Genomic DNA, 25,000 nt, shown 5'->3' with positions numbered 1-25,000 from the left:
ATGAAAATCGCCGGCAGGGATGCATTTCTCAAATTACACTGGGACCCACTGCGTGCCAGTCATGGAGCTATAAAGATCGCAGCATACCCAGCGCGGGATAGGCCTACGTTTCTTTCTGGAGAAGTGAAGAGGGCGTCCTACTGAACGGAGATGGGTATCCTACATTATGTTAAATGAAATGATTTAGTACAAGTGAATTGAATACCCTCCAAAGTATTTCATTAACATGCCGCAAATGTCCTTGAATGTATTTCAATGGTCGCCATAACATAAATTCAGAAATGTTAATGCAATACTTTGGGGAGAATTCACTTAGTCATTTCATTTTACATAATGTAGGATACCCACCTCCGTTCAGTAGGACGCCCTCTTCACTTCTCCAGAAAGAAACGTACCCGCGCAGAGAATGCTGCGGTCTTTATAGCTCCATGGCTGGCACGCGATGGGTCCCAGTCAGGGACGGCTGGTATAAATGGGCTAACAGGGCTAAGCCCTCTTACAGTGAAAATAAAAAAAATATTATTAAAAACTTAGAACATATTGTTTTAAATGTTGGTAGAACCTAAAGGAGCAACAGCACCAAAAAGTGACCCAGGATATATATATCTTCGTTTTTTTCCTGTGAATGGGCTAAATGTATTCAGCCCAAGCGCAGTAGCATAAGCTTCCATTGACGTTTGATTGACATGTGCCCTGACACGCCCCCTTCATATGCTTCCCATTTGGGCTAAATTAGTTTAGCCCAAAGGCTGACCTAGCACAGTAGCTACAGTACAGTGAACTTCGACTAATCACAGCACAGTCAGTAGCGCAAGTGCAGTATGGCGGGCGTTAGCATGAAAATTTGTGAAGTGGATTATTTACTTTTTTAATCGGTTTTCTTTAATGTCTTTGGAGGAAAAATTGGAAGTGAAAAGATTGGGGACACATCAACCAAACGATGTACAGATTTACTGTCAGGAGTGCGGTCAGAATATGGCCGGTAATAGTGCATTTGTAAGCGGGTCAACTACGTTTCGTATCGAAACATTTAAAAAGCTGTCTAAATAACCCAACATGACGTGACAAGTGTGTAGAGATAGTGGCCCCTCTCCAAGCTGCATTTCAGCGACAGGCAGTAACAATAAGGTTCTCTAAGGAATCGGAAATGATCTAATTTAATGTTGCATACAACATTGCCAAAGAGGAGTTGCCATTCTCAATTTAAATCCGAAATTATTCTCATGAAGAGAAATGGATTAAACATCAACCCGACGTATAGCAATGAGATGGCATGTGCACAATTCATTGCAGTAGGCCTAATGGGCGACACCTTAAAGCAAAAGACAGCTGCGGACGTCGGAAACGCCACATAGGCCTACATGTCCTTCATGATTGACGGCGACACAGAAATCTCTACCAAAGAGTGTGTGATCGTCTACAGCCGCATTTTGCGCAAAGGGAGACCAGTCAACATTTTAATTGTGTAATACTTTAAGCACAAAAAAAGTTTTATTTTGCTTAATGGTTTAGTTCGAAATGTTCAATTTCAGCTCAGTGAAGCACTTTAAACACCTTATTTTGCTTCAAATAAAGACATGCCTTTCTCTACACCTTAATCTTGTTTAAAAATCATTCACATTATATAAAAGTTATGAACAGAGATATAAAGGTGACCTCATGGCGTCTGGAGCCCTGTGAAGTATTGATAAATGTAATGCATTCTTTAGCCCACCCACCCAAAATCACCACCAGCCGTCACTGCAAAATAAATATATACGACTTCAAATTTACTGTGACTTTAGTGTACGCATTCAAATTCTGCAGTTACAGGTGCTAAAGACTTTTGCTACAATAATACCTTCATAGTGATGTCACAGAGGCGGTGTGTGATGTCACAGAGGAGGTGTGTGATGTCACAGAGGCGGTGTGTGTGTGACGCTGAGGGCCTGTGTTCCCCAGCCCCGGTGGACCTGCGTATGGAGCCCAGGTCGGGGGCCCTCCCGGCAGGGGCCCTGCCGTCGGGGGCCCTGCCCTCGGGGGGTCTCGGGGGCCTCCTTCTCCGTCTGGACGCGGGCCAGCGGGAGCAGCGGCTGCAGCAGGAGCTGGAGGCGCTGAAGAAGAGCCAGGAGCTGCAGAAACAACGGCTGTTCGCCGACTTCCAGAAGCAGCATGAGGTCCTGACCCGGCAGCACGAGGCGCAGCTGCAGGAGCACCTCAAGGTACACCTGGTGTACACACCTGTACTGTACACCTGGTGTACACACCTGTACTGTACACATGCTACCACACCTTTACTGTACACATACTACCACACCTGTACTGTACACATACTACCACACCTTTACTGTACACATACTACCACACCTTTACTATACACCTGGTGTACACACCTTTACTTTACACATACTACCAAACCTTTACTGTACACATACTCCCACACCTTTACTGTACAAATACTACCAAACCTTTACTGTACACATACTCCCACACCTTTACTGTACAAATACTACCACACCTTTACTGTACACATACTACCACACCTTTACTGTATACATACTGCCACACATGTACTACCCCACACTATGTACACATATACTACCCCGGCAGAATGAGTACATTTTACTTGCCACTACTGCACACTACATACACTTATACTACTACACGCATGTTATACACATACCACTACACATATACTACTAATATACTATGTACACATCTATAACTACACCCATACTATATACATATACTACTACACACACTATATACATAGATACTACTACACACATACAATATACATATACTACTACTACACACTAGGTACACATCTATTACTACACCCATACTTTATACATATACTACTACACACACTATGTACACATATACTTCTACACACATACTATCTACCCATGGAGACAGACAGGTAGACTGACAGGTAGACTGACAGGTAGACTGACAGGTAGACAGACAGGTAGACAGGCAGGTAGACAGACAGGTAGGCAGACAGGTAGGCAGGCACACCGCCAGCTTCTTACCGAAGGTGGATTTATGGGCAGCAACCCCCCCCCCCCCCCCCCACACTGTCTTTATATTGATGTGTGCTTGTGTGTGTGTGTGTGCCTGTGTGTGTGTGTGTCTGTGTGTGTGCCGATGTTTGTGTGTGTGCCGATGTTTGTGTGTGTGCCGGTGTGTGTGTGTGCCTGTGTGTGCCGGTGTGTGTGTGTGTGTGTGCCTGTGTGTGTGTGCCTGTGTGTGTGTGTGTGTGTGCCTGTGTGTGTGTGTGTGTGTGTGTGTGTGTGTGTGTGTGTGTGTGTGTGTGTGTGTGTGTGTGTGTGTGTGTGTGTGCGTAGCAGCAGCAGGAGGTGCTGGCAGCAAGGCGACAGGAGGAGTTGGAGCAGAGGAGGCAGCAGGAGCAGCAGGAGGAGCAGGAGAAACTCCATCAGCAGCTCCTCCTGCTGAGGCACAAGGACAAGACCAAAGAGAGTGTGTTCTCCTCCTCCGTCACCCTGCATGAAGACTGAAACACCAACTTAATGTTCATCCTCCCCTAAATATACTGACCACACACCGTGTGTGTGTGTGTGTGTGTGTGTGTGTGTGTGTGTGTGTGTGTGTGTGTGTGTGTGTGTGTGTGTGTGTGTGTGTGTGTGTGTGTGTGTGTGTGTGTGTGTGTGTGTGTGTGTGTTTAGGTGCCATCGCCAGTTCTGAGGTGAAGTTGAAGCTTCAGGAATTTCTGCTGAACAAGAAAGAACCTGCTATCAATCACTGGTCAGAAGACACACACACACACACACACACACACACACACACACACACACACACACACACACACACACACACACACACACACACACACACACACACACACACACACACACACACACCAACTAAAGAACTTTGTGTGTGTGTGTGTGTGTGTGTGTGTGTGTGTGTGTGTGTGTAGGGGCATCTCTCTGGACCAGCGGTCCCCCCCCTCCTACAGACTGCCCCCCCTGCTGGCCTGCGATGGGAAGGACGACTTCCCACTCCGCAAGACCGGTGGGAGAGCCTCTTCTTCTTCAGTCGACCCCCGACCCCTGACCTCGACCCCCCCTGGCTAACGCATAAAGATACAAACAGCGTCCTAACCGGATGCCTGGTGTTCACCCTCTGTCCCCTCTGTCCCCTCTGTCCTCTGTCCCCTCTGTCCCCTCTGTCCTCTGTCCCCTCTGTCCCCTCTGTCCTCTGTCCCCTCTGTCCCCTCTGTCCTCTATCCCCTCTGCCCTCTGTCCTCTGTCCCCTCTGTCCTCTGTCCCCTCTGTCCTCTGTCTTCTGTCCCCTCTGTCCTCTGTCCCCTGTCCCCTCTGTCCCCTGTCCCCTCTGTCCTCTGTACCCTCTGTCCTCTGTCCCCTCTGTCCTCTGTCCTCTGTCCCCTCTGTCCCCTCTGTCCCCTCCAGCCTCGGAGCCTAACCTGAAGGTGCGCTCGCGGCTGAAGCAGAAGGTGGCGGAGCGGCGCAGCAGTCCGCTGCTCCGCAGGAAGGACGGGACCATCATCAGCACCTTCAAGAAGAGGGCGGTGGAGATATCTGGTACCTTCTCTCTCTCTCTCTCTCTCTCTCTCTCTCTCTCTCTCTCTCTCTCTCTCTTACTCTCTTTCACTTACTCACTCACTTACTCACTCTCTAACACACACACACACACACACACACACACACACACACACACACACACACACACACACACACACACACACACACACACACACACACACTGCTTTCTGGTGTTGGGTCTCATGTCCGACTGAACCCTGCTCTCTGCCCCCTAGTGGCGGCTCTGAGCTCCAGCGCCCCGGGCTCCGGGCCCAGCAGCCCCAACAGCTCCACCACCGCCATCGCCAACGGCAACACCGGATCAGTGCCCAACATCCAGACGGAGGTCAGCTGAGCCTCCATCAGACGTGAAGAATCCCCTTAGAACAGGGACTGGTGGAGCTGCTCCACCCTGTAGGGTTACAGCTGCTCCACCCTGTAGGGTTACAGCTGCTCCACCCTGTAGGGTTACAGCTGCTCCACCCTGTAGGGCTGCAGCTGCTCCACCCTGTAGGGCTACAGCTGCTCCACCCTGTAGGGTTACAGCTGCTCCACCCTGTAGGGCTACAGCTGCTCCACCCTGTAGGGTTACAGCTGCTCCACCCTGTAGGGTTACAGCTGCTCCACCCTGTAGGGTTACAGCTGCTCCACCCTGTAGGGCTACAGCTGCTCCACCCTGTAGGGTTACAGCTGCTCCACCCTGTAGGGTTACAGCTGCTCCACCCTGTAGGGCTACAGCTGCTCCACCCTGTAGGGTTACAGCTGCTCCACCCTGTAGGGTTACAGCTGCTCCACCATTAGCTCCACCCTTTAGTCAGGCGGGGGCTGTGAGAGGTTCAGTCTGCATCCTCTCTCATGGCTCCAATGAGTCAAACCCCGCCTCCATAACAACATTATATAACTAAGGGCTCTCACTTCTAGCAGCAAGGCAATGCTGCGGTACCACTCCTTCAGCCCCCCCCCTCCCCCTGTACCACTCCTTTAGCCCCCCCCCCCCCCTCCCCCTGGATCACTCCTTTAGCCCCCCCCCCTCCCCCTGTATCACTCCTTTAGCCCCCCCCCTCCTCCTGTACCACTCCTTCAGCCCCCCCCCTCTCCCCCTGTATCACTCCTTTAGCCCCCCCCCCTCCCCCTGTACCACTCCTTCAGCCCCCCCCCCTCCCCCTGTATCACTCCTTCAGCCCCCCCCCTCCCCCTGTATCACTCCTTTACCCCCCCCTCCCCCTGTATCACTCCTTTAGCCCCCCCCCCTCCCCCTGTATCACTCCTTTACCCCCCCCCCTCCCCCTGTATCACTCCTTTAGCCCCCCCCTCCCCCTGTATCACTCCTTTAGCCCCCCCCCTCCCCCTGTATCACTCCTTTAGCCCCCCCTCTCCCCCTGTACCACTCCTTTAGCCCCCCCCCTCCCCCTGTACCACTCCTTCAGCCCCCCCCCTCCCCCTGTACCACTCCTTCAGCCCCCCCCCTCTCCCCCTGTACCACTCCTTTAGCCCCCCCCCTCCACCCTTGGTTGTTTAGTATTCCCACGCTGAGGTCACCAGACTGAGGTGCTGAGCACGGGGACGTCGCCCCCTAGTGGCTCAGTGCCTCAGTGGCGCCCCCTAGTGGCTCAGTGCCTCAGTGGCGCCCCCTAGTGGCTCAGTGCCTCAGTGGCGCCCCCTAGTGGCTCAGTGCCTCAGTGGCGCCCCCTAGTGGCTCAGTGCCTAAGTGGCGCCCCCTAGTGGCTCGGTGCCTCAGTGGCGCCCCCTAGTGGCTCAGTGCCTCAGTGGCGCCCCCTTGTGTTCACATCGCTCCACCACTCATGTGTTTCTCCACAGCTCCGCTCTCTGCACCAGACCCTGGGGGGCGACGGCGGGGGGCCCAGCCTGCTGCTCTACACCTCTCCCTCCCTGCCCAACATCTCCCTGGGCCTGCCCGCCATCACGGTAACACACCGGACCTCTCTACGTCTGTAGAGAGAGGCCTGTGTAGACGCATTTAGAATCCAGATATGCCTCTCTAAAACATGGACTGATGACACGGCTCTCCTCAATGCTGTGGAGCGCTCCGTTCACTTGCATTGGCCCCTCACAGCTTCTGGCCGCTGAATTGTTTTTTGATAATTCACCGTTGCTAAGCATATGATGACCGCTGTCAAGGAAAGTGGATTTTTTTGCCGTTATGTATCACTCTGCAAGTAGTCCGGTAACTTATCAACCCAGCGTACTCGGTTGGTAAGCGACATCAACGTCTTTGGCGGACTGTTTCTCTGCTTATCAACACTACGAATGCTGGGGACCAAATAAATTGTAAAAAGATACGCCGTGTGAAGTTATATTTGATATTTTTGATTGGGGCAGCAGCCGAGTAATAAGCCGTATAGAACGTCGCCGGGCATTATCGAAAATAAACCGATATTTCGATGACTTTCCCGATAATGACCGGCGTTCTATACATCATCCCTTACATGTTATTGTATTATATTGGGCAGGTTCCTCAGAAGCTGACGAGCCACCAGGAGGCGGAGATCCAGGCCGTCCAATCCCTGCGAGGGGGTGGAGCCCTGACAGGGAACTTCCTCTCCACTTCATGTCTGCCAGCAGGTATACTCACCTCATAAACACACCTGTAATGACCTCATAAAAACGCCTCTATTGACCTCATAACACACCTGTAGTGACCTCATAACACACCTGTAGTGACCTCATAACACACCAATAGTGACCGCATAAACACACCCGTAGTGACCTCATAAACACACCTGTAGTGACCTAATAACACACCCGTAGTGACCTCATAAACACACCTGTAGTGACCTCATCAACACACCCGTAGTGACCTCATAAACACACCTGTAGTGACCTCATAACACACCCGTAGTGACCGCATAAACACACCTGTAGTGACCGCATAAACACACCTGTAGTGATCGCATAAACACACCTGTAGTGACCTCATAAACACACCTGTAGTGACCTCATAAACACCTGTAGTGACCTCATAAACACTATTGTAGTGACCTCATATCACGCCTGCAGCGACCTCATAAACACACCTGCACCTAGCTCCTAGCTCATAGAGGTGTTTTGTGGGCGTCTCCCTTGTGTTTAGGGACGGGTCATGATGGGGACAGCCCCCAGGCCACGCCCCCCAGCTCCCAGGCTCCTCCCCCTAGTGCTCACTCCTCCCTCCTGCAGCACGTCCTGCTGCTGGAGCAGGCCAGGCAGCAGAGCGCCGCCCTGCTGGCCGGTAGAGGAACTACTACTCATCATTATTATTATTCATTGTATCATAATAATTATTTGTATTATTAATCAACAATTATTTAATATAATATTTTTTGTAATAATTATTATTATAAACCTTTATCATACTAATAACAATCATTATTTGTATAATTATTATGACAATTATTATAAATCCTTATTGTTATAAACCAAAAAAGCATAAACCAAAACATTGAATGTTATTATATTGTTATTATATAATCTCAACTTTACCAGTTAGTGTAACCAGTAACAGATATTCAACAATTAATAGATTAAAAATAATAATTTGAGGACAAAAATAAATCTTAAAACAAGCCAAGTTACTGTTTTTAGGTGCTGCAACATAAGTAGCTATAAGCTAAATAGAAACAAGATGAAGAGAACACTCCTTATTTGAATGAGTTACTTTTTCTGAATGTCTGATGTCTCTCTAGTTCCCATGTACAGCCAGTCGCCGTTGGTTACAGCAGAGAGGGGTATGTCGTCGGGGAGGGGCGTGGCCTTGGGCCGGGCCGTCAACAAGCTGCCACGCCATAGGCCACTCGCTCGTACCCAGAGTGCACCTCTTCCCCAGACCCCCCAGGCCCTCCAGCAGCTGGTGGTTCAGCAACAGCACCAGCACTTCCTCGAGAAGCACCGCTACCTACACAACAAGGTACTGTACCCTGACCCCACCTACACAACAAGGTACTGTACCCTGACCCCACCTAAGCAACAAGGTACTGTACCCTGACCCCACCTACACAACACGGTACTGTACCCTGACCCCACCTACACAACAAGGTACTGTACCCTGACCCTACACAACAAGGTACTGTACCCTGACCCCACCTACACAACAAGGTACTGTACCCTGACCCCACCCACACAACAAGGTACTGTACCCTGACCCCACCTACACAACAAGGTACTGTACCCTGACCCCACCTACACAACAAGGTACTGTACCCTGACCCCACCTACACAACAAGGTACTGTACCCTGACCCCACCTAAGCAACAAGGTACTGTACCCTGACCCCACCCACACAACAAGGTACTGTACCCTGACCCCACCTACACAACAAGGTACTGTACCCTGACCCCACCTACACAACAAGGTACTGTACCCTGACCCCACCTACACAACAAGGTACTGTACCCTGACCCCACCTACACAACAAGGTACTGTACCCTGACCCCACCTACACAACAAGGTACTGTACCCTGACCCCACCTACACAACAAGGTACTGTACCCTGACCCTACACAATAAGGTACAGCACCCCCACCCTGTCCTGAAGTTAACCAGTCCTTAACCCTACCTCAACCAGTCCTTAACTCTACCTCAACCAGTCCTCAACCAGTCCTTAACCCTACCTCAACCTAAGGCCTTATCCACACCAACCCTTTGTTCCCTTCTGTAAACGAGTTCATAGCCAATCAGTCTCTCTGTCTCCAGATCTTAGCCAAGGGGGCGGAGATCGCCAGGCCTCCGCCCACTCACCCAGAGGAGACGGAGGAGGAGTTAACAGAGACCAATGACATGCAAGAGGAGGAACTCCCTCCCGCCACACACAGGTACAACTCCCTCAATCAATACATGATCAATTAGACTCAGACCAGATTGGAGTTAGCCTACTGGATGAGCGGTTAATCTACTGGAGGAGGAGTTAGCCTACTGGAGGAGGAGTTAATCTACTGGAGGAGGAGTTAGCCTACTGGAGGAGGAGTTAGCCTACTGGAGGAGGAGTTAATTTACTGGAGGAGGAGTTAATCTACTGGAGGAGGAGTTAATTTACTCGAGGAGGAGTTAGCCTACTGGAGGAGGAGTTAGCCTACTGGAGGAGGAGTTAGCCTACTGAAGGAGGTGCTAGCCTACTGAAGGAGGTGTTAGCCCTACTGGAGGAGGTGTTAGCCCTACTGGAGGAGGTGTTAGCCCTACTGAAGGAGGTGTTAGCCCTACTGAAGGAGGTGTTAGTCCTACTGAAGGAGGTGTTAGCCCTACTGAAGGAGGTGTTAGTCCTACTGAAGGAGGTGTTAGTCCTACTGAAGGAGGTGTTAGCCCTACTGAAGGAGGTGTTAGCCCTACTGGAGGAGGTGTTAGCCCTACTGAAGGAGGTGTTAGCCCTACTGAAGGAGGTGTTAGCCCTACTGAAGGAGGAGTTAGCCCTACTGAAGGAGGAGTTAGCCCTACTGAAGGAGGTGTTAGTCCTACTGAAGGAGGTGCTAGCCCTACTGAAGGAGGTGTTAGTCCTACTGAAGGAGGTGTTAGTCCTGCTGAAGGAGGTGTTAGCCCTACTGAAGGAGGTGTTAGTCCTACTGAAGGAGGTGTTAGTCCTACTGAAGGAGGTGTTAGCCCTACTGAAGGAGGTGTTAGTCCTACTGAAGGAGGTGTTAGTCCTACTGGAGGAGGAGTTAGCCCTACTGAAGGAGGTGCTAGCCCTACTGGAGGAGGTGTTAGCCCTACTGAAGGAGGTGTTAGCCCTACTGAAGGAGGTGTGTTGTCAGCCTGCTGAAGGAGGTGTTAGTCCTACTGAAGGAGGTGTTAGTCCTACTGAAGGAGGTGTTAGCCCTACTGAAGGAGGTGTTAGCCCTACTGAAGGAGGTGTTAGTCCTACTGAAGGAGGTGTTAGCCCTACTGAAGGAGGTGTTAGTCCTACTGAAGGAGGTGTGTTGTCAGCCTGCTGAAGGAGGTGTTAGTCCTACTGAAGGAGGTGTTAGCCCTACTGAAGGAGGTGTTAGCCCTACTGAAGGAGGTGTTAGTCCTACTGAAGGAGGTGTTAGCCCTACTGAAGGAGGAGTTAGCCCTACTGAAGGAGGTGTTAGCCCTCCTGAAGGAGGTGTTAGTCCTACTGAAGGAGGTGTTAGTCCTACTGAAGGAGGTGTTAGCCCTACTGAAGGAGGTGTTAGCCCTACTGAAGGAGGTGTGTTGTCAGCCTGCTGAAGGAGGTGTCGGAGGAGGAGGGCGGGGAGGTGCCAGGGGGCGTGGTCGTGAAGGGGGAGAGCACGGAGAGCGAGCTGGACGAGGAGGAGGAGGAGGAGGAGGAGGAGCAGGAGTATGATGAAGATGAGGGAGCCAACTTCACACAGGTAGGAGTGTGACATCAGCAGTGAGTCACTGCTAGACGCTATTTTAGCCGTGTGTGTGTGTGTGTGTGTGTGTGTGTGTGTGTGAGATTGTGTGTGCATTTGTGGGTGGGTGGGTGTGTGTGTTTCTGCTGTTGTGTGTATTTGCGTGTGTGTGTGTGTGTAGGTATGTGTGTTTGTGGGTCTGGATGTGTGTGTGTGTGTGTGGTCACCACCCACACACGATGAGTCACCAAGAATTTAAAACAAACTATATATACCTCTCTCTCTCTCTCTCTCTCTCTCTCTCTCTCTCTCTCTCTCTCTCTCTCTCTCTCTCTCTCTCTGTCTCTGTCTCTGTCTCTCTCTCTCTCTCTCTCTCTCTCTCCAGCAGATGGGTCTGTTCCACACACTTCTGGGCAGAACTCGGTCCTCTCCGGCCTCGGGCCACTCCCCTATCAAACACTTGTTCACCACAGGTAACACATACACGCACACACACACTAAGGATGTGCATTTCTGGCAAAAATACTAATTCGGTCAATCAAGAACCGTTGAAAAACGTTGCCCACACACACACACACACACACACACACACACACACACACACACACACACACACACACACACACACACACACACACACACACACACACACACACACACACACACACACACACACACACACACACACCTCGGGGGCCTAGGAGCTCCAGGCACGCCCAGACAGCACGTGTGAGGGGAGGAGGAGAAACCCAAAGAACTTCACCTTTCTAATTATTGTCTGTGTGTGTGTGCGCGTCCAGGGCTGGTGTATGACAGCCTGATGCTGAAGCATCAGTGTGTGTGTGGGAACACACAGATCCACCCGGAGCACGCAGGCCGTGTCCAGAGCATCTGGTCGCGGCTGCAGGAGACCGGGCTGCTGACGCGTTGTGAGGTAGCCTCAATCCCCACCCTGACCTACACCGCTACACAGAGATGCATAGGATGTACAGCTCATGTGATCCCTTGGACCCTATCGTGCATCCAGCGCAATTTACTTTCTACAGCGACCCATGTATCTTTGCTAGTTTTCACCCGGCGCAAAGCCGATTTTCCCCTGCAGCAAACCAGCGCCACCAAACTTGCGCCCTGAGAGGCGAGTCAGCGAAAAGCAGCGGCGTGTTCCGGCGCAAATGATACATGGTGCTCTCTTACAGACTGATAAAGCAGTTGCGCAACTGATCAACAAATACCGGGCCTAAGTGCACTAGCGGATAGCGCAGTTAGTGTTGCTGTTTTGACGTACCATGGCAGGACGGAACTGCAATTTTTTTTCCATAGGGGCTGCATGAATGAACAATGTAGTAGGCTACGCCATGCGTGAAAATAATAATTATAATAGTGATAAACTCATAAACTGAAAAGCCAGGTAGGCTATATCCCAGCCTTCCAAAACAAAATCTCGTTTTAAGGTAAATGATAACGTTGGTTAACTTATTTGTCGAAAAAGAACAGCTGATACAGCGGTAATTAGTTGTATTTAAATCAATGCATCTGCAAACAGCGTACAGCAAACACATATTTTCTTGACACAGACATCGTGTACAAGCCCATAACTTTTATGATTGATGAGTATTTGATCGTTAGAAAACATAGTTTTACCGCGAGTGAGTGTTAAAAAGAATGAATGAATGCAGGCGCCCGTGTGTCTGTTTAAACACACGCAAATAACGATAATTTATACAATACTGGTGAGAAACGATGCTTGTTAATGTATTGCCGCAGATCATTAAACAGACCCACAGTTGCGGCCACAGGCCCGCGCGTCATATGTGTGTTAAGTTTTCTTTGCCGCAATTTACATGACGACTCAGTATTTCGGAAGTTGTAGAAGAAAACGCAATTCCACGTGTGAAGTAGGCCATATTATTTGGCCAAAAACTGAGCCATTTGAAGTTTGAAATTCATGTGGTCATGCATCTGTCTCATCGGAGACTGTTAACGCGCTGTCAAAATATCAACTCGTCAGGTTCAAATGCGCTCATGGCTCTTAAAGGGGATGGGAGATGGCACTCTCATTGGTTTATTGCACGTTACGCCCAAACCACACCTACGGGTAATCAGGCTACTACAGGGCAACCCTTTTTAGATTTGCGTCGGGCGCAAGTGTAATTTATCCGCCGGTATAATAGCGACAGCGGCAGAGCCCCGCCCACAAAGCTACTTCCGTTTTGCGCTTCTCACTTGCGTTTCAGACCGTTAAAATAGGGCCCCCTGCGTTCTATACACAGGTCATGTGATCCCTTGTGTTGTGTCATGTGACAGAGGGTCCGGGGGCGAAAGGCCACGCTGGACGAGGTCCGGACGGTCCACTCTGAGTTCCACACGCTGCTCTACGGAACCAGCCCCTTAAACCGCCACAAACTGGACCACAAGAAGATACTGGGTCTGTCTGTCTGTCTGTCTGTCTGGCTGTCTGTCTGTCTGTCTGTCTGTCTGTCTGTCTGTCTGTCTGTCTGTCTGACTACCTGTCTGTCTGTCTGTCTGTCTGTCTGTCTGTCTGTCTGTCTGTCTGTCTGTCTGTCTGTCTGTCTGTCTGTCTGTCTGTCTGTCTGACTTTCTATCGTTCTGATATATTTGTCTCCTTGCATAGCGTTTAACCTCCCTTCTGATTGGCTGTTCCAGGTCCAATCAGCAACAAGATGTATGCACAGCTGCCCTGCGGCGGGATAGGGGTGAGTCTGTCTGTCTGTCTGTCTGTCTGTCTGTCTGTCTGTCTGTCTGTCTGTCTGTCTGTCTGTCTCTCTGTCTGTCTGTCTGTCCTGTGGTACAGTGGTGCTGTGGCCCCTGAGAGTGATACTGTGGCCCTCAGGTGGACAGTGACACCGTGTGGAACGAGATGCATTCCTCCGGCGCCGTCCGGATGGCGGTGGGGTCGCTCATAGAGCTGGCCTTCAAGGTGGCAGCCGGGGAGCTGAAGGTGACACGCACGCACGCACGCACAGACACACACACACACACACACGCATGCACACACACAAACGCACATGCACGCACATGAGCACACGTACTCACAGAGCGTATGAACTCATGTGTTCATAAGGCGTGGCGCCGCCTCCACCTGGCTCATGTGTTCAACCTGTCCTCTCTCTCTGGCAGAACGGCTTCGCTGTTGTCCGCCCCCCGGGTCATCATGCTGAGGAGTCCACCGCCATGTGAGTCCCAAAGCATTCTGGGTAAAACCTGATAATAGAGAGACACTGAATGAAGAGGGGAACAGAAAGACAAACTAACCTGTGTGTGTGTGTGTGTGTGTGTGTGTGTGTGTGTGTGTGTGTGTGTGTGTGTGTGTGTGTGTGTGTGTGTGTGTGTGTGTGTGTGTGTGTGTGTCTTCAGGGGGTTTTGTTTCTTCAACTCCGTCGCCATCACAGCCAGACTGCTGCAGCAGAAACTCGGAGTCAAGATCCTGATAGTGGACTGGGTTAGACACACACACACACACACACACACACACACACACACACACACACACACACACACACACACACACACACACACACACACAGAGTTAGTAAGGTGTGTGTCTCCATGGTGTCTTCAGGATATTCACCATGGCAATGGGACCCAGCAGGCCTTCTACAGCGACCCCAGCATCCTCTACATCTCCCTGCATCGCTACGACGACGGAAACTTCTTCCCTGGCAGTGGAGCACCCGAGGAGGTACGTCCTGCAAAATACTGAACCCTAACCAAAACCTATCCCCCTCCTGCTAAATAGTTCACCCTCATTGAGTCCAAACCCCTCCTGTCAAATACTGAAACTCAAACTTCACCCTAATACAGTGTGTGTGCGTGTGCGTCTTCGTGTGCATGTGTGTGTGTGTGTGTGTGTGTGTGTGTGTGTGTGTGTGTGTGTGTGTGTGTGTGTGTGTGCGTATGCGTGTGCGTGTGTGTGTGTGTGTGCGTCTTCGTGTGCATGTGTGTGTGTGTGTGTGTGTGTGCGTGTGTGTGTGCGCATGCGTGCGTGTGTGTGTGCGCGTGCGTGCGTGTGTGTGTAGGTGGGCTCTGGTCCTGGGGTGGGCTATAACGTGAACGTGGCCTGGACCGGGGGGGTGGACCCCCCTATGGGGGACGTTGAGTACCTGACCGCCTTCAGGTGAGACACCCCGTCCCCATGGTTACCATGTTTAGCATGTGTTTAGCATGTCTATGTCATATGTTTATGGTATAGACATAATGTGTATAGTGTAGGATGTGGATATGATAATATAGCATGTATGTCATGTCTATGTCTATATAAGGTCTATGTGAAGCGTCATTTAGGTCTATGATGTGTATTTAGGTGTGAATGATATTTATATGGTATATATTTATGTAGTGATGCTGATCTGATATATGATACATATTATGATATATATCTCTGTTCCTGCAGTACTCTGGTGATTCTCTGTGATATTAATACGCAGTATCTCTCTGTTCCTGCAGTACTCTGGTGATGCCGATCGCCCAGCTCTTCAGTCCAGACGTGGTCCTCGTCTCCGCCGGCTTCGACGCCGTCGAGGGACATCAGTCCCCTCTGGGGGGGTACCGGGTCTCTGCTAGATGTGAGTTATAGTGCTACTGTCATAGTACTGTTATAGTACTGTTATAGTGCTGTTATAGTGCTGTTATAGTGCTGTTATAGTACTGTCATAGTACTGTTATAGTACTGTTATAGTACTACTGTTATAGTACTGTTATAGTACTGTTATAGTACTGTCATAGTACTGTTATAGTGCTGTTATAGTGCTGTTATAGTGCTGTTATAGTACTGTCATAGTGCTGTTATAGTACTGTTATAGTACTACTGTTATAGTACTGTTATAGTACTGTTATAGTACTGTCATAGTACTGTCATAGTACTGTTATAGTACTGTTATAGTACTGTTATTGTACTGTCATAGTACTGTCATAGTACTGTTATAGTACTGTCATAGTACTGTCATAGTACTGTCATAGTACTGTTATAGTACTGTTATAGTAGTACTGTTATAGTACTGTTATTGTACTGTCATAGTACTGTCATAGTACTGTTATAGTACTGTTATAGTGCTGTCATAGTACTGTCATAGTACTGTCGTAGTACTGTTGTAGTACTGTTATTGTACTGTCATAGTACTGTCATAGTACTGTTATAGTTCTGTTATAGTACTATTATAGTACTGTCATAGTACTGTTATAGTTCTGTTATAGTACTATTATAGTACTGTCATAGTACTGTTATAGTACTGTTATAGTACTGTTATAGTACTGTAGTAGTACTGTTATAGTACTGTTATAGTACTGTCATAGTACTGTTATAGTACTGTAGTAGTACTGTTATAGTACTACTGTTATTTAACACCAACCACCACTAGGGGCCTACCGGGTCTCTATTAGATGTGAGTGCTAGTAATTGTGTGTGTGTGTGTGTGTGTGTGTGTGTGTGTGTGTGTGTGTGTGTGTGTGTGTGTGCAGGTTTCGGCAGGTTAACCCAGATGCTGATGGAGCTGGCGGGGGGGAGGGTGGTGCTGGCGTTGGAGGGGGGTCACGACCTCACCGCCATCTGTGACGCATCAGAATCCTGCGTCTCTGCTCTGTTGGGCGACCAGGTCAGACGCATGCTACATGGGGAGCGTGTCTATGTTCCCCGGGTCCTATGTTCCCCGGGTCCTATGTTCCCCGGGTCCTATGTTCCCCTCTTTATATGAGACTGGGGAACATAGGACCCTTTTTTAAAAAAGGGTCCTATGTTCCACGCTTTTCAAAAAAAGGGTTCTATGTTCCCCGGTCTGTTACTTTTTCCACCATTACTGCCAAATTCCGGCCGAGATAACTACCATTGCATGTCTTTACCTTTTGTGGAAGAGGGAGAGACGTCGGAGAACCTGACGCAGTCTATTCATACGCCGGTAAACAAACCCCGAGAAGCCCAATCCCTACGAGAGCTCCCCGCGCTGGAGGCGCACAGAGCTTTTGGCCGTGATATTATTATACAATTACATTATATTATATACTATTATATAAAGAGCTCCGGGAGTCGCAAACGGCAACAATCACTTTCTCCTCCATGCTGCAGTTCACCCTGGACTGCACTGCACTGAGTTGGCCGGTTGAACGCTGATTGGCTGTTACGTTACACATGTCACTCATTGGCCACGCTGTTGAACGCTGATTGGCTGTCATCACGCGAATGTCGCGTCAAAGTTTAAATATTTTTAAAGATTGATAGATTGCGGGGAACATAGGACCCTTTTCCCAGAAAAGGGTCCTATGTTCCCCGCTTTTCCCAGAAAGGGTCCTATGCTCCCCGGTATGTACGGCTACAGGGGAACATAGGACCCTTTTTGGGAAAAACGGGGAACATAGGACCTTTTTTTGGGAACATAGGACCCGGGGAACATAGGGATGACCCCGCTACATGCTACATGCTACATGCTACATGCTAACCAGCTCTACACTGTATGAACCAACTTACTACACACACCCAGGTCGTCTCTCTCTCAGGTGGACCAGTGTAACTCAGTGTCTCTCTCTCTCAGGTGGACCAGTGTAACTCAGTGTCTCTCTCTCTCTCAGGTGGACCAGTGTAACTCAGTGTCTCTCTCTCTCTCCGGTGGACCAGTGTAACTCAGTGTCTCTCTCTCTCTCTCCGGTGGACCAGTGTAACTCAGTGTCTCTCTCTCTCTCCGGTGGACCAGTGTAACTCAGTGTCTCTCTCTCTCTCCGGTGGACCAGTGTAACTCAGTGTCTCTCTCTCTCTCCGGTGGACCAGTGTAACTCAGTGTCTCTCTCTCTCTCCGGTGGACCGGTGTAACTCAGTGTCTCTCTCTCTCTCTCTCCGGTGGACCAGTGTAACTCAGTGTCTCTCTCTCTCTCCCCGGTGGACCAGTGTAACTCAGTGTCTCTCTCTCTCTCCGGTGGACCAGTGTAACTCAGTGTCTCTCTCTCTCTCCGGTGGACCAGTGTAACTCAGTGTCTCTCTCTCTCTCAGGTGGACCAGTGTAACTCAGTGTCTCTCTCTCTCTCCGGTGGACCAGTGTAACTCAGTGTCTCTCTCTCTCTCCGGTGGACCAGTGTAACTCAGTGTCTCTCTCTCTCTCCGGTGGACCAGTGTAACTCAGTGTCTCTCTCTCTCTCTCCGGTGGACCAGTGTAACTCAGTGTCTCTCTCTCTCTCCGGTGGACCGGTGTAACTCAGTGTCTCTCTCTCTCTCTCTCCGGTGGACCAGTGTAACTCAGTGTCTCTCTCTCTCTCCCCGGTGGACCAGTGTAACTCAGTGTCTCTCTCTCTCTCCGGTGGACCAGTGTAACTCAGTGTCTCTCTCTCTCTCAGGTGGACCAGTGTAACTCAGTGTCTCTCTCTCTCTCTCTCCGGTGGACCAGTGTAACTCAGTGTCTCTCTCTCTCTCCGGTGGACCAGTGTATCAGTGTCTCTCTCTCTCTCTCTCCGGTGGACCAGTGTAACTCAGTGTCTCTCTCTCTCTCCGGTGGACCAGTGTAACTCAGTGTCTCTCTCTCTCTCAGGTGGACCAGTGTAACTCAGTGTCTCTCTCTCTCTCTCCGGTGGACCAGTGTAACTCAGTGTCTCTCTCTCTCTCCGGTGGACCAGTGTATCAGTGTCTCTCTCTCTCTCAGGTGGACGAGGTGTACCAGGCTGTGGTGAAGGAGATCTGTCCGGAGGCCGCTATCTCCTTGGAGCGAGTGAGACTCATCCAAAGTAACTAGAACCCTCTCAACTACAACTTCTTCACATAACTTAAACCTTTCAAAAGTAACTGGAACTGTTTCAACTAGAACTTCTTAACATAACCTAAACCTTTCAAAAGTAACTGGAACTGTTTCAACTAGAACTTCTTAACATAACCTAAACCTTTCAAAAGTTTACATTTTTTTAATGCCCCGTGCCCACTACCTCCCTCAGTTGACCGTTGCCCATTGACTTTGAATGGGGACGGACCCGCAATGCATTGTGGATCCGTCCGTTCAGTTGGAGCGTTCGCCACCGTCAGAAAGTTGAAAAATGTTCAACTTTTTCGGCAGCGACGGTTCCGTCATCCAATCAGATCGCGTATGCAAATGTAAGCACTGTGACGCGACTCGGGCCCTGACGATACTGGAAAGCGGGAAAGCGGGTCATCTTGCCTCGCAACAAGCAGGAAGAAGCGGGAAGAACCCGGCGAACCGATTTGATTGGCTGACGGATGCATCTGCAAAGACTACTCCCCCATCCGTCAGCCACGCCTTCCCACGTCCGTTCACTGACGGTGCAGTGGGCACGAGGCGTAATTTGTCAGTGATTGAATCCCAGCGATGCCATATGATTGGTTGTTCTGATCAGCTGATCTGATTGGTTGTTCTGATCAGCTGATCTGATTGGATGTTCTGATCAGCTGTGATCTTATTGGTTGTTCATTCAGCTGTGATATGATTGGTTGTAATAATCAGCTGTGATATGATTGGTTGTTCAATCAGCTGTGATATGATTGGTTGTAATGATCAGCTGTGATATGATTGGTTGTTCAATCAGCTGTGATATGATTGGATGTTCTGATCAGCTGTGATATGATTGGTTGTTCTGATCAGCTGTGATATGATTGGTTGTTCATTCAGCTGTGATCTGATTGGTTGTAATGATCAGCTGTGATCTGATTGGTTGTTCTCCTTCCAGGTGAGCACTGGCCGAGTCTGCAGAAGATGCATCACAACGTCTCTCCCTCCCTATTGGATGGCCAGCAGGGCTCTCCGAGCCAATCAGAAGTGGCGGCTCGCAAGGAGGAGGCGGAGACTGTGAGTGCCATGGCGTCGTTGACCGTGGACGTCACGCAGGCCGGCTCCGCCTCCGTCACCATGGAAACCAGCAGGTGATGGATACTGCCTAGGGGACTCTTATTTTCATACAGGACGTGAGAATAACCTCCAGCCTTTTGTCTGCCCCGCCCACAGGTCCACAGATGAGCCAATGGAGGAAGAGCCTGTCTTGTAGGAGGGGCTTAAGCAGGACGTCACCAGCACTCCTTTCCTCATCACACAAGGGGACGACGGGATTGTCTGGAGGGGCAGACAGGAGAAGGCGGGCCTGTGACCATGTTGTAACCATGGAAACGAGGGAAGTGATAGTACAGACACAACTTCCTAAACATTCTCTCTCTCTCTCTCTCTCTCTCCCTCTCTCTTTCTCTTTAGATGACAGACAGGAAGTGGGATTGGTTTCCGAGGTTGCTGGTTCTATTGCCTTAAAATGACACTGACTTTCTTCTCCTGTTTTGATTGGTTCACCTGCCCTCTGTAAGCCACGCCCCCAGAGGCTTTTAGAACACTGTTATTTTGTTATGTCACTTCATGTGCTTCCTGTTTTGTTGTTGCCCACGGTTACGCCAAAAGCCAGTGAGTGTTATGTCTTCTTAAACCGTGAAATATGAAACCTGTTTGATGTTTTACACACGAGGAGAACCAACACACACACTGTCACACACTCACACTCTCACGCACACACACACTGTCTCACACTCTCACGCACACACACTGTCTCACACACACAGACACTCTGTTTCTAGTTTTGATCGTCTGTCTTTTCCTGGGAAATGTATTAATGTATTAATGTATTAATGCAATTTAATTTAATACTGAAAAGCACATTCCTGACCCCGCCTCCCTCCCTCTCTCTCCCTCCCTCCCTCCCTCTCTCTCTTCGTTGGTGTTTTATGGCTGAGTTCTATAGTTAGTAGTATACTGTATATACTCTATAGTTAGTAGTATACTGTATATACTCTCTACTCTATAGTATAGTAAAGTGTATATAAGTACAGATTTGTGTCAAACACACTGTCAGTCATGTGACTTCTGTTCCGCCCCCAGCGGCCTGTCAATCAAACAATAAACCAACCAGTGCTTAACTTCTCTCCTCTTGATTAATTTTTAATACAAACAGAAAAAAATATATTCCTATTGTGGGGGACTAGGGGGGGTAGATGTTGACCAGGTGCTGCAGCTGGGTGGGGGCCTAGGGGGGGTAGATCTTGACCAGGTGCTGCAGCTGGGTGGGGGCCTAGGGGGGGTAGATCTTGACCAGGTGCTGCAGCTGGGTGGGGGCCTAGGGGGGGTAGATCTTGACCAGGTGCTGCAGCTGGGTGGGGGCCTAGGGGGGGTAGATCTTGACCAGGTGCTGCAGCTGGGTGGGGGCCTAGGGGGGTCTAGGAGGTGTAGATCTTGACCAGGTGCTGCAGCTGGGTGGGGGCCTAGGGGGGTCTAGGAGGTGTAGATCTTGACCAGGTGCTGCAGCTGGGTGGGGGCCTAGGGGGGGTAGATCTTGACCAGGTGCTGCAGCTGGGTGGGGGCCTAGGGGGGGTAGATCTTGACCAGGTGCTGCAGCTGGGTGGGGGCCTAGGGGGGGTAGATCTTGACCAGGTGCTGCAGCTGGGTGGGGGCCTAGGGGGGTCTAGGAGGTGTAGATCTTGACCAGGTGCTGCAGCTGGGTGGGGGCCTAGGGGGGTCTAGGAGGTGTAGATCTTGACCAGGTGCTGCAGCTGGGTGGGGGCCTAGGGGGGTCTAGGGGGGGTAGATCTTGACCAGGTGCTGCAGCTGGGTGGGGGTCTAGGAGGTGTAGATCTTGACCAGGTGCTGCAGCTGGGTGGGGGCCTAGGGGGGTCTAGGAGGTGTAGATCTTGACCAGGTGCTGCAGCTGGGTGGGGTAGCCGCTGAGAGGGCAGCGCTGGCTGCCCTTGACGAAGGCGTAGATGCAGCGGTAGCAGAAGACGTAGCCGGAGGTGGAGAGGACAGTGTGGTTGGAGAGGAGCCGGCCACACAGCGGGCAGCAGGAGGAGGAGGGGGAGGAGGGGGAGGAGGAGGGGGAGGGGCGGGGCTGCAGCAGGTGCAGGGGGGGGGGAGGAGCAGGGAGGGAGGTCAGGCTCTTGATGCTGTCCTGGTGGTCCGAGGAGTACCACCACTCCAGGAACTGCAGGAAGAAGGTTCCCAAGGAGAGGGCGGTGGCCACGCCCCCGGCCACGCCCCCAGCCACGCCCACCACCGCCTGGACCAACCTGCTGACAGAACACGGGGTCGCCACTAGGGCTGTAACGATACACCAACTCACGATTCGGTTTGTATCACGATTTTTGACCCACGGATCGATACATCCCACGATTTTTTTTAATTTAAAAAGCATTTTATTTAAACAAATAACAATTAACTTATTGTAACATTTAATAACAAATAATTTGGAAAACTGAACAGATTTGAACAGAAAGAATACTACAAGTATAGCTAAATTAATAAATAAATAACCAAAGATTGCAGTTGGAGGATGCTTGCAGGTAGGCGAAAACCCTCAACTAGTTTGGTGGTTTAGTCAAACATCCTATTAGCGCTTCTTATTAGACAAATTATTAGCAAATTTCAATCCGACAATTTGACCGGAGAGTTAGAGAGGGCGTATCGCGCTTCTGCCTTCTCACATCGCGAGACAGGTTTGTGGCTCTGAGTTAGGGCTGCACGATATGAGCAAAAAATGATATCCCGATATTTTTTGGCTGAATGGCGATATACGATATATATCTCGATATTTTCTATAGAGTGGGTTAGATGTTTTTTTTCTAAGTCAAAAGCCACATGTGAGATGTTGCAAGCACTTTTATTAAAACATAGGTCAGTATGACTGCAACATGTGATTTTGTATCGTTATTTTCAACAGAATTGAATGAACATGTTAAAAAAAAGGGATGTTTTTCACCTTCTTCACAAAATAATCACCTATGCAAAACATTATAAAGCTGTAGGTTACACACATTAGCTTCCAATAAGAGCATTGGCTTCGTCGCATTGTCCTGTGTACTACGGTGAGGGTTTCAGTGCGCCGTAACTTTAATCCCCCGCCCCCTCCCTTCTCCGTTCCATTTGGGAACATGTTTGGTTTCATTTCGCTTGTTTCGTATATTTTAATTAATTAATTAAGAGCGTCACCAGAGGGCGCCCCCAACACATATGCCGAGCGCCGGCCCTGGTTTCGGGGCAGAAGAAACTGTCGCGGCCGGTGATGCAGCAGCACAGCCACGGAGTATTACGCATTCCTTATACTGCACTTTGTACCGCTGCTGTAAATGGTGGAACAGATTTGTCGTGCTTCCACTTTTAGTCGCAACGGTTTTGCTACACTCTCTACAGATGACCTGCAGCTGCTGCTCATCTGTTTTTTTTTAAACCCGAACTATTTCCACATTATAGAGCCGTTGTTTCTCCTCTTTGAAACAATTTCGTCTACCGCCGCCGTCTCGTTTTCTTTACGGGTATCATCCATGCTTGTTGTGTTGTGAGGGGGCGGGAATGAGGCGTCTTTGCACACGCACGTTCGGAAAGACAGAGTGGGAGGGGGAGGGGTCGCGCTCACAGTCTCCAAGGCATGCGCTGTAGACGCTTGAGGGGGAAACTGACCATTTTAACGCATATCGATATAAACGATATTGTCAAATCTTGTATCCCCGTGGAAATTATATCGATATATCGTACATAGCCGATATATCCTGCAGCCCTACTCTGAGTGTCCCGATTTCGGTTTCGATACGCGTATCGTTACAGCCCTAGTCACCACCTTTAACCCCTGACCTTTAACCTCAACCAGGTCTAGCCGCCCCCCCCCCCTGCAGCGGTCCTACCTGCTCCCCGTCGGGCCCCCGGGGCGTTCCCTCCTCATGAGGCTGAGGTCCCGGGCCGTGAGGGGCGTGAGCCGCACCCCCGCCAGCCACAGCAGGGGGGAGTGCGTCCGGGCGCGGCCCGCCACGTAGAGCAGCGTCTGGGCCAGCCGCAGCACGGCCCAGGCGCCGCCGCCGCACGCCAGGAGGCGGTGCAGGCGGTGCAGGCGGGGCGCCGGCGGGATGGAGAAGTCGTCCTGGTCGCGGCGCCGGCTCACGGCGCGGCGCAGCCGGCGGAGGAGGTACGGGAGGAGGCACAGCAGGAGCAGGGAGCGGCCCCGCGCCCCCCGGCCGAGGGCCCCCCCGCCCGCCCGGGGGACGCGCTTCAGACCGTAGAAGTTCTCCGAGAAGGAGGCGCTGCGGGAGGAGAGCAGGTGGCTCTGGAGCAGCAGGTCCAGGAGGAGGTACAGCTCCTCGTAGCTCCTCCACAGGAAGCCCAGGGCAGAGGGGTGGGCCTCGGCCAGCACCTGGCAGGAGACAGACATCCCCTTCATCACCATCATCACTATCATCATCATCATCCTCATCAACATCATCCCCACCAATACCATCACCGCTATCATCGTCATAACCTCCTCCTCATCATCACCTCCATATCTTCATCATCACCACCTCCTCACCTTAGCAGCGTGTTGTAGCGCGGGCCGCACCGCCTCCATGAGGGACTCCTGCGCGAGCAGCTGGAAGATGGACGGCCGCTCCGCGTCGCCGCCACCGACCGTCAGGTGAGCCCCGCTTTCCGCCATCCCCGTCCTCCAATCATGTGTGTGTACGTAATATGTTTAGTTTATTATACATCTTTAAGTTGTTTAAGAAGATGTTAACTTAAGATCATGTCTGTTTGTTGGGATCAGCAGTGGACTACAAACATGGCGGCACTGCTCCGCATAGAAACGGAGATTCAGGAGCATTAAAAAGAATTAACGTGGTTTGATCTTATTCAACAAGTCCTAATGCTAGCGTGCGTAAGATAATTTAGGTTTTTAATAATAAACCGCCATGTTTGTAGTCCGACGCTGATCCAATATTGACTAGAGCGGTTGCTTGGTAAATACAGCGAGTAAACACAATAAATACTAGTTAATACAACGAACTAACGTCCCATTGTGAGTGGGATCAGGAGCATGTTTTAAACATCGTTACAGATCAGAAAGATTAAACTTTACCAGCAGCTGTCCTGCAGGTGGAAGACCCATGGACCTATTAAAGAAGGGAAGACCTCTGCTCGGTCCGCTCTTTCCGCTTCCGTCAACAGTCTGACGTCATGTCGCGCGGACGGGGGCGTTGCTTTATGCCCAACATGCTGGCGTATGTTATTCTATCGAATAACATAAATATCATAGAACTAATAATAATAATAATTGATCCATTTTTTATAGCTTTTTGGTATTTAGGTTATTAAAACTCTAGTTCTATTATAGAACTAGAGTTATAATATAATAACATAACTACCATAGAGCTGGAGTTATAAT

General features: G+C 50.2%; 2 protein-coding genes across 7 annotated transcripts in view; one reads left to right on the top strand and one right to left on the bottom strand.

The window, feature by feature from the left end:
* Nucleotides 1-20,741, top strand: part of hdac5 (histone deacetylase 5) — a 27,844-nt gene extending 7,103 nt beyond the window's left edge. For 2 of the 5 annotated variants that reach the window (XM_030340706.1, XM_030340714.1), the window contains exons 4-29: nucleotides 1,942-2,201; nucleotides 3,330-3,462; nucleotides 3,669-3,747; nucleotides 3,923-4,017; nucleotides 4,416-4,547; nucleotides 4,784-4,893; nucleotides 6,366-6,473; nucleotides 7,019-7,130; nucleotides 7,639-7,776; nucleotides 8,231-8,451; nucleotides 9,237-9,355; nucleotides 10,714-10,867; nucleotides 11,235-11,322; nucleotides 11,650-11,783; nucleotides 13,154-13,274; nucleotides 13,514-13,563; nucleotides 13,701-13,808; nucleotides 13,988-14,043; nucleotides 14,225-14,309; nucleotides 14,430-14,549; nucleotides 14,887-14,984; nucleotides 15,314-15,432; nucleotides 16,325-16,458; nucleotides 18,484-18,565; nucleotides 19,517-19,709; nucleotides 19,792-20,741. In XM_030340706.1, the coding sequence (XP_030196566.1) occupies nucleotides 1,942-2,201; nucleotides 3,330-3,462; nucleotides 3,669-3,747; nucleotides 3,923-4,017; nucleotides 4,416-4,547; nucleotides 4,784-4,893; nucleotides 6,366-6,473; nucleotides 7,019-7,130; nucleotides 7,639-7,776; nucleotides 8,231-8,451; nucleotides 9,237-9,355; nucleotides 10,714-10,867; nucleotides 11,235-11,322; nucleotides 11,650-11,783; nucleotides 13,154-13,274; nucleotides 13,514-13,563; nucleotides 13,701-13,808; nucleotides 13,988-14,043; nucleotides 14,225-14,309; nucleotides 14,430-14,549; nucleotides 14,887-14,984; nucleotides 15,314-15,432; nucleotides 16,325-16,458; nucleotides 18,484-18,565; nucleotides 19,517-19,709; nucleotides 19,792-19,831 (3,089 nt within the window). In that variant the 3' untranslated portion in view covers nucleotides 19,832-20,741. The remainder of the gene's footprint in view (nucleotides 1-1,941; nucleotides 2,202-3,329; nucleotides 3,463-3,668; nucleotides 3,748-3,922; nucleotides 4,018-4,415; nucleotides 4,548-4,783; nucleotides 4,894-6,365; nucleotides 6,474-7,018; nucleotides 7,131-7,638; nucleotides 7,777-8,230; nucleotides 8,452-9,236; nucleotides 9,356-10,713; nucleotides 10,868-11,234; nucleotides 11,323-11,649; nucleotides 11,784-13,153; nucleotides 13,275-13,513; nucleotides 13,564-13,700; nucleotides 13,809-13,987; nucleotides 14,044-14,224; nucleotides 14,310-14,429; nucleotides 14,550-14,886; nucleotides 14,985-15,313; nucleotides 15,433-16,324; nucleotides 16,459-18,483; nucleotides 18,566-19,516; nucleotides 19,710-19,791) is intronic. The other 3 variants (XM_030340723.1, XM_030340732.1, XM_030340742.1) reach the window with 3 other exon arrangements.
* Nucleotides 20,738-24,841, bottom strand: pex12 (peroxisomal biogenesis factor 12). 2 transcript variants are annotated; one of them, XM_030341029.1, is made up of 4 exons: nucleotides 24,695-24,841; nucleotides 24,149-24,281; nucleotides 23,493-23,995; nucleotides 20,738-21,887 (listed from the first exon to the last, which is right to left on the bottom strand). In XM_030341029.1, the coding sequence occupies exons 2-4, from the start codon at nucleotides 24,272-24,274 to the stop codon at nucleotides 21,494-21,496; spliced, it is 1,023 nt and encodes a 340-aa protein (XP_030196889.1). In that variant the 5' UTR covers nucleotides 24,275-24,281; nucleotides 24,695-24,841; the 3' UTR covers nucleotides 20,738-21,493. The 2 variants fall into 2 exon arrangements, with proteins under 2 accessions (XP_030196889.1, XP_030196898.1); XM_030341038.1 differs by having other exon boundaries at nucleotides 20,738-21,884.
* Nucleotides 24,842-25,000: the final 159 nt, after the last annotated feature.

The sequence above is a fragment of the Gadus morhua genome, chromosome 2 (genome assembly GCF_902167405.1).
Source record: "Gadus morhua chromosome 2, gadMor3.0, whole genome shotgun sequence".
Classification (NCBI taxonomy): domain Eukaryota; kingdom Metazoa; phylum Chordata; class Actinopteri; order Gadiformes; family Gadidae; genus Gadus; species Gadus morhua.
Note: the sequence above shows the minus strand (reverse complement) of the source record. Positions and strands in the feature narration are given on the sequence as shown.

Coding starts and splice junctions, on each gene's coding strand:
- pex12 (XM_030341029.1), bottom strand. CDS start 24,274: ATGGCGGAAAGCGGGGCTCACCTGACGGTCGGTGGCGGCGACGCGGAG. Junction 23,996..24,148: donor CGCTACAACACGCTGCTAAG/GTGAGGAGGTGG, acceptor GTCTCCTGCCAG/GTGCTGGCCGAGGCCCACCC. Junction 21,888..23,492: donor GGGGGCCCGACGGGGAGCAG/GTAGGACCGCTG, acceptor GTGTTCTGTCAG/CAGGTTGGTCCAGGCGGTGG.